At 37.2% G+C, this 7,958-nt stretch overlaps 1 protein-coding gene across 2 annotated transcripts; it reads left to right on the forward strand.

Annotated features, from left to right (window-relative positions):
• Positions 1-2,055: 2,055 nt before the first annotated feature.
• Positions 2,056-6,951, forward strand: LOC149007287 (sulfite exporter TauE/SafE family protein 3-like). 2 transcript variants are annotated; one of them, XM_089165888.1, is made up of 12 exons: positions 2,056-2,740; positions 2,829-2,988; positions 3,473-3,673; positions 3,751-3,812; positions 3,906-3,930; positions 4,021-4,112; positions 4,182-4,268; positions 4,349-4,399; positions 4,612-4,833; positions 5,868-5,961; positions 6,105-6,245; positions 6,371-6,951. In XM_089165888.1, exons 1-12 carry the CDS (start codon positions 2,501-2,503, stop codon positions 6,457-6,459), a joined length of 1,464 nt encoding a protein of 487 aa, XP_089022014.1. In that variant the 5' UTR covers positions 2,056-2,500; the 3' UTR covers positions 6,460-6,951. The 2 variants fall into 2 exon arrangements, with proteins under 2 accessions (XP_089022014.1, XP_089022013.1); XM_089165887.1 differs by having other exon boundaries at positions 2,057-2,740; positions 3,903-3,930; positions 6,371-6,949.
• The last annotated feature ends 1,007 nt before the right edge of the window (positions 6,952-7,958 follow it).

Here is a 7,958-nt window from a genome sequence, read left to right on the forward strand (position 1 = left end):
CCAATAAAAAAAAGTTTGAAGAAGTATAGAAATCCCACCAAAATCCAAGACTCACTTAAATGTCATAGAAATTTCGACAATATGTCAGGGTTTTGGTGAAATTTGATACTTTGCTCTTAGTTTAGGTTTATCTCTTGGGCCAATTCGACTTGGCCCTATCTGATCTTATTTTGATTTAGTTGAGTTTGATTAAATTAATAAAAATTATATATAATTGAGCATGAATAGATTTATACAAGTCGGATCATTTTTTTTTTAAATTTAATTACAACTCTTTGATGTTACTTATAAATAGATTTTAACCATTTGATGTGGGTGTTGGAACACGTATTATACATGTACAAGGAAATGGATAGTCTATTTTTGACAAAAAAAAAATGAATTGAATAAATTTCTTTATTCTGATGGCTCAAAAAATTCTCCAGATCTATTTAGAATATTTAGCCATTGGTTATGGGAAAAAAATCCTCCACTGTGTACAATAGTACATTTTTGTACCAAATGATTGGCTGAGATTAAAAGGTTAATTTTAAATTTTGAGTATTTACTTTATTTTCTCAGCTAATCATTTGATATATATATATGCATTACTGTACACAATAAATGATGTTTTTCCGATTGGTTTGACCATATTCATATATTTTCAACCTTTTCCCAATAATTTCTTTCCGTTTTTGAGTTATATTTAATTATTTTATTCTACTGCTTGGACCCATAGAAAGAAATATCGCTGAATTTCGGTGATGTCGGTACTTAGCGAACCGAAAGAGTGGGGCAAAATGATATTTGTGGGATATCGCCGAATCGATATCTCGCCTTTTTCTCGCCGAACCGGCGATATTTAGCGAAAGACTGACGATTCTCCGCTAAACACAGAGTTTAAGAAAGATCCATATATTTGCTGTTCAAAACGATCTCATTTGAAGTTGTGATTCACAATAAAAACCCAACGATGCTCATTTGAAGTTGTGATTCACAATGGTAAACACCCCAAATGTCGCCTCGCAACTCCGGAGTGCGAGTGGAATGAGAAATAAATAAATAAAACAAAAAACAAAAAGCAACCATCACGTTGAGGGGGGGGCGGGCTTTGGCCTCCACGGGGGGGGGGGCCCCCCGATTTATCTGGCTAACTTTTTGACAATTAAAATCAATTTGAATTTATTTTTATTTTCCCCAACCCCAAACCCCCCCCCCCCACAACACAAAAAAAAAAAGAGAAGCCACAAAACAAAAAGAAGGTGGGGTTCACCCACCCCCCCCCCCCCCCCTAAAAAAAAGAATTTTGGATATTAGTTCGGAAAGAAAGAAAAGAGAAGAGTTATCAATTAAAATTTGGGCTTTACTGGAATGGAAGAGTATGGAGAGTATGGAGAGTAAAGAGAGAAGAACAACAGCTAACGATAAGATTAAGACAAGAGAGAATTTAAAAATAAAAGAAATGAGAAAAAAAGTAAACACTCAACACTCAACCAAGTTTCAACATCTCAAACACTGAAATTGATGGACATAAACATTTAACAAATCCAAAAAAATAATATTTAATTTTATTTTATAAAGAACAGCGGTTCGGTCAACTAACACACGTGGTTGTGTTATGGATCTTACCACTCTACTAACCCTGCATTGACAATTAATGTTCTTTACTTCTTTGTTTTTACCTCACTTGAGTACTTAGAACCAAAACACTTTTGGCAAAATCTCAAAGACAAAGTTCGGTGAAATTTAGGTGATATTTTGCCATTTCGCTCGGTTCGCTGAGATCAACGAACTTTCGTTCATTGCTTGGACCAACTTTCATTAATTTAATTTCTATTAAATAAAAAATAAAACTCCATTTATGAAGTTGAAGTCAAGTTATATGTTTTTTTTTTTTTTTTGGGCCAAGAAGTTGAAGTTAAATTCACTCGTGGAGAAATACTGATAAATTTTAGTATTTATTTCTCTTCGTACACGACTTTGACGTGACGGAAGACTGACGACATAAAATGACAAACATTAAAGAACACGTCCCCTCTAATTTAGCGTTTGTTTCTTTCATGATTTAATGCAACGTTTAATGCATTTCTTTCTCTTCCATTGGATTTGGATTGCAAATCATCGTTCACAAGTTTATAAGGAGGAAAAACATAGCTTTTTCGACCCTCATCTGACACTAATACCATCTGTGATTCCTCTGTGAGCCACTGCATCTCTGCAAAACCAGTTTATTCCGGATTCCTTACAAACCAACCATCGTAACAGAAGGAAACGATCAACCCATCTCTATTGGTTGAGATTTGAGACTCTCAGAGTTGTTACAGAGAGAGAGAGAGAGAGTTGTTTTGTTGGAAGGTGTTAGGAATGCTTTAATTGATTCAGGTGGACTTCAACTTCGATCGTGGAGAAGGATAGTTTGTCTGCCAAGCTTAGCGAAGGAACCCGCCGGAAATTCGTTGGAAGCTTAATAATTTCATTTTTTGGGTTAAGGGTTTGAGCGAAGCTTGAGTCTTTTTAAGATATGTGGAATATTTGTAATCTAATCGCTCAAAGTGGAGCGAAATGGCAGGCATTGAGATCGTTGGCTATGATTTTATTGAGCTTTCTTATGGCTTCTGTATTTGTTTCGGCAGATCGAAGCCTTAGACTTCAGGCTTCGAGGTATGGAGGAACTGATGAGATTTTTCAGTCGGATTATCTTACGAAATTTGTAAATTTCTTGTGGAACTGGGATAAATCTGGTTACCAACATGTCTGGCCTGTAAGTTTCCGAATCTCCATTGATTCTCTTTAGGATTCCATTTTCTTTTTCCTGTTCTAACTTTGTAAAAAGTTGATTCTATTGACAGGATATGAAATTTGGATGGCAAATCGTTGTGGGTTCACTAGTTGGATTCTTTGGAGCAGCGTTTGGAAGTGTAGGAGGTGTTGGTGGGGGTGGAATCTTCGTTCCCATGCTTACCTTAATTATTGGGTTCGATGCCAAATCAGCAACAGCTATTTCAAAATGTAAGAGTTTAGACGCTTCTGTTCATGACAAAAAATTCTCCAGATTTCAAACCTTCCCCATCATTTTCCCTTTTCTGTAACATCTTTTGCACACTTGCCAAAACTTGTGATAATTTTTCCTGGAAAAGAATACCATTTTGTGTTAGATGAACATTACAGCTAAGTATAGTTCCTGCAACTATTTAGAGTTAGATCATTTTTTACTTGAATCCCTGGTTCGTCCAGTAAAAAGGAGCTACACAAACTTTAGCTTTTAATTTTGACTTTCAATTGCCCAAAAAAGAAAAGGGGCTTCTCCATTAGCAGAGGCTTCCACCTTGAAAGTGCTCCTCGGGGGATACCAGGAGAAATGTTCTTCTTTCACTGCATCTGCCATTGCCCATGCTTCAGGCGTTTTTGTTTTCGGAGTTCTATTTTTGTTTTGTGTTCTTTTACTGTATTAACCAGTTACCCACTGCAAGTACTGAAGAATGTGTTTGGGCAGGTATGATCATGGGTGCAGCTGGTTCTACTGTTTTCTACAATCTTAAGTTAAGGCATCCAACTCTTGATGTTCCCATCATTGACTACGACATGGCACTTCTCATCCAACCAATGCTCATGCTGGGAATCAGTATTGGAGTTGCTTTTAATGTGGTCTTTGCTGATTGGATGGTCACTGTTCTGCTAATTGTTCTCTTTCTTGGTAAGATTATCCTGAATTTTACATCTTCAAGCCATAAAATTCAGTTTCAAATGAATCCTCAATTGACTCTGGTGTAGGCACGTCAACTAAGGCATTCCTCAGGGGAGTTGAAACATGGAAAAAAGAAACTGTAACGAAGGTAGTCTATGATCATTGATTCTTATTGCAAACACCTTATATGAGCTAATTCAGCTGAAATCTGTCTGAACGTTCTTGATTTTAATTTAAGGAGGCTACGAAACGTGCGGAGTCAAATGGTGAGTTGGCCTACTCTATTTGTCATTTCAGTGAATATGCTTGTTTGATTTCATTGCAACTGAAGCATGTACATTTTCTGTTATAATCAGTCACTAGTTCTGAAGAAGTTCAATACAAGCCTCTACCTGGTGAACCCAGCAATGACACTGAAAAGGAGACCAAAGGATCCAGAGAACCAGAGGTAAGTAGAATGTTATGAGATTTAATTTTTCTCAAGTGCATTATGGGCTAACCTGTCTCACCCCCTCAGGCCCCTATTCTTGAGAATGTCTACTGGAAAGAACTTGGCATTCTCATTCTTGTATGGCTTGCATTTCTTGCTCTGCAAATTGCAAAGGTCTGTTCTTTCTGTTGTCTCTCAATTCCTTTCAGACGCTACTCTTGGTCTTCGCACATGCTAATGGCCTTTGAACACAGACCCAAACAGCAACCTGTTCGGTAGCGTATTGGGTTTTGAACTCATTACAGGTACTTATTGTTCTCTGATCAGTTCTGAATAGTCTCTATTTCTTCCTTCTTTGTGTTGTATATAGTTGAATTGGGCCTTCGGCTTCAATATGAACACTAGGTACTACAAACATGATTTATTGGCTAAAGATACTGACGTATGGTATTATCTGCAACTTGGGGCTCCATTTTGAAATATCCAAGTGAACAAAATTTCCTCCATTGTCTTCCAGATACCAGTTTCTGTGGGAGTATCCTCGTACCAGGCGGTCAACCTGTACAAAGGACGGAGAGTGATTGCCTCTACGGGAAATGCAGGAACAAACTGGACAGTTAGTCAACTGGTTCTCTACTGTTCATTTGGTGTACTGGCTGGTGTAGTTGGCGGACTGCTCGGTCTTGGTGGAGGCTTTATTTTGGGTCCTCTTTTCTTGGAGTTGGGCATCCCTCCTCAGGTGATTGTGTGCCTTTTCCTTGGTTTATATATGATCTGATCGTGCATTTAATGTTGGGTTTCTTGCAGTAGTTTAGTATAGAAATGCTCCATAAACTGTTTAATCAGTGCATACTATAAGACAAAACGTGATCTTCTAGTTATCTATAAGGTTTAGAAATGCATAATGGAGCACTAGATAAAAACACACAGAGAATGAGTGTGGGTAAGATGCTAGTTAACTAAGCTTACTAATGATAAGCTTCTTGTCTTCACCATGCTACAAGGTGAGATGGATGAGTTGAACAGTTTAAAGTAAGATAGGATTAGAAATAAATGCATTTGACAGCAACCTAGGGCAGCATGAATAAGTACATAATGGGAAAACTGAAAAATAACTTGGATTGTGGAAATCAGATTGCCAATACTTAACCTAGCAGAAGATATAGCCCTATATGTTGAATGTAAGGCTATGGGATTGGGGCCATGAAACCTACACAGTAGTAAAAGGTTAAAGCTCAGTTGGGTTGAGATGAGCTGCATGCATGTATTATTGTGTTTAGCCCTTCCTTTTCTTCGTAGGAGGTAAATTGGATCAAATTATGAAGTGGAAATTGATAAAACACCTTTCAATGGGCAGTTGTTCAGCTTAATTAGAGCATCAATAACCTCATAAGCACATGACAATCTCTAGCTTTAGTCACTCCACTGGTGCTTTTGTGCTGCCATTCCCAAGCCCAGTTGAAGGTGGATTGTCACCTTCTCTTTGTAACTGTAATAGACAAGTTTTACCTAACCTCAGAAGAGTTCTTTGAGAATTGTTAAATGCTAGGATGTGTCATTGGAAACTGAGTAACAGCTGCTATGGTCTTAAATTGAGTGGAACATCAAATTTAGCTAGCTAAAATTAGATGAGCTTGGATTAGTTCAATTAATTGAACTTGCAGTGAACTCAACTGATTCCATGTTTGGATGGAGAAAATGACTAAACATTCAGTTGTTCTCTTTTACCATGAGTCCTGGTTCGATGTTTTAACCTTTCTGATCTGTGTGCAGGTCTCAAGTGCTACTGCCACCTTTGCCATGACATTTTCCTCGTCTATGTCGGTTGTAGAATATTACCTTCTCAAGCGTTTCCCAATCCCTTATGGTCAGAACAGGCTATTATTCTCTAGTTCTTATTTCTGTAGCCAGTCTGTTTCTTGGGGAAAAGAGAATTGTTTTCCTCTGTTCACATGAATTTTATTTGTCTAAAAGTTTTGTGATTTATAGTAATTAGAATTTCTTTTGCAGCTCTCTACTTTGTTGCTGTGGCAACGCTTGCTGCCGTTGTAGGTCAACATGTGGTGAGAAGGATAATTAATATCATTGGAAGGGCATCTCTCATCATCTTCATTCTGGCTTTCACAATTTTTGTGAGTGCAATCTCACTAGGTAAGCATCAACATGAAGAGGAACTGATCATTTGATTCTTTTTTTCCTAAACATTTTTGTATCCAGCTTCTTGTCTTTCACCTAGAGAAACCATTTTGAGTGCTGATGTTCTTTTTATGAAACAGGTGGAGTTGGAATATCGAATATGATTGTGAAGATTCAGAATAAAGAATACATGGGTTTTGAGAACCTATGCAAATATAAATCTGCGTGAATCTTTCTATTTGTCTCGTTCCACAGAAATCTCTGATTTAGTGTATTCATTGATGCTATTCATCTTCTTCAGCCATCCTCATTTAGTTGGGAGTTGTTGTATTATTCATGTCCGGGAAGCCTCAAGCTGTCCCATGCTTCTGTATCAATCTTTGGTTTCTAGAATCAACACTGCCATTAACCATTTAGTTATTCTCTGTAACTCTGAGCTCTCATTTTTTGTTTCCTCTGAACCTGCAAACTAGCTCTACAGGTTAGCTTTTCCCAGCAACCCACAGCTGCTCCAGGAGGTAATGCATTTTAGCTGTAAGAATCACTCTTATGATTTAGTCTGAATTTTTTCTGCTGTTGGTCATCTATCAAACTTGTCTCAGGGTCTGAACTTGTAGGCCCAAGGGATGGGAAGGAAGTTTGGATCACCTCTACTGGGGAGAGCAATATTGCTGCTTGATGCTTTCCCACCACACATTTGGTACAGTTGTGGTGGAGATGCATTAGGGGAGCAGTATGTGCCCCCACAGTATGTGCCCCACGAATGGTGGGTGATCTAAATTCTTGCAGAGGGGAAGGTGTGGAGGGACAGAAGTTCGAACCTAAGACCTCCTTGGAAGTACATTCACTCGCGTCTGAATTTTACCATCTTACACTTTGGAAGGGGGAAAGAAAATTTTACCAATAGATCAGATAAATACAGATTCAAAATAATTTTAAATAGGCAATTTATTTTTTAGGCCCAGTCCAAATAGGAGCCTACAAGAACCCAAGATGAGGTCCATTAGAGCCTTAAAGATATTAGTAATTATAAGTAAGCTAAATTTGAAGAAACTTCTTTTTAAATAGCATAATATAATGTTCGACCTGTTTTAGGAGAATTATCAACCACATCCTTGAAGCTAATTGTCTTAACGTAAAAGAGAACAAAAAGAAAAGAGCAAATTGCTTCAGCACTTCAAAACAAAAGCTTTCGAACATTGATTTCCATTTTATCTTTGAAAAGCAAAGAAATCTTAAAGTTGAACTTTCATTGAACACATCACTTCAAAACAAAAGCTTTCGAACATTGATTTCCATTTTATCTTTGAAAAGCAAAGAAATCTTAAAGTTGAACTTTCATTGAACACATCACTTCAAAACAAAAGCTTTCAAACATTGATTTCCATTTTATCTTTGAAAAGCAAAGAAATCTTAAAGTTGAACTTTCATTGAACACATTACTTCAAGGTTACTACAAGTACATGAAAAGTTGTTTTACACCAAAGTGTCTAGGGGGCCCAAGTATTTTTTATTTTTATTTTTATTTTTTTGGGGGTTTTTGTGGATTGATACATTGCCCACTTGCATCACAACAAAATTTCAAAAGAGGAGACCTTGGTAAATAACAGTCTATCATCTGCAAAAATATGGAAATAGGCTTTGACCTCCCTCTAATTTGAATACCTTTAATTAAGCTTTGCTTTTTGAACCTCTTGAAACATGGCAGTGAGAACTTGGGTGCACAAC

The sequence above is a fragment of the Hakea prostrata genome, chromosome 8, assembly GCF_041222555.1.
Source record: "Hakea prostrata isolate BN-2017 chromosome 8, UWA_Hpros_2, whole genome shotgun sequence".
NCBI lineage: Eukaryota > Viridiplantae > Streptophyta > Magnoliopsida > Proteales > Proteaceae > Hakea > Hakea prostrata.

Bases quoted from the DNA above. Each gene is read 5' to 3' on its own strand.
- LOC149007287 (XM_089165887.1), top strand. From the start codon at position 2,501: ATGTGGAATATTTGTAATCTAATCGCTCAAAGTGGAGCGAAATGGCAG. The intron at 2,989-3,472 runs GTAAGAGTTTAG...GTGTTTGGGCAG, and splicing joins AGCAACAGCTATTTCAAAAT to GTATGATCATGGGTGCAGCT. The intron at 4,400-4,611 runs GTACTTATTGTT...ATTGTCTTCCAG, and splicing joins GGGTTTTGAACTCATTACAG to ATACCAGTTTCTGTGGGAGT.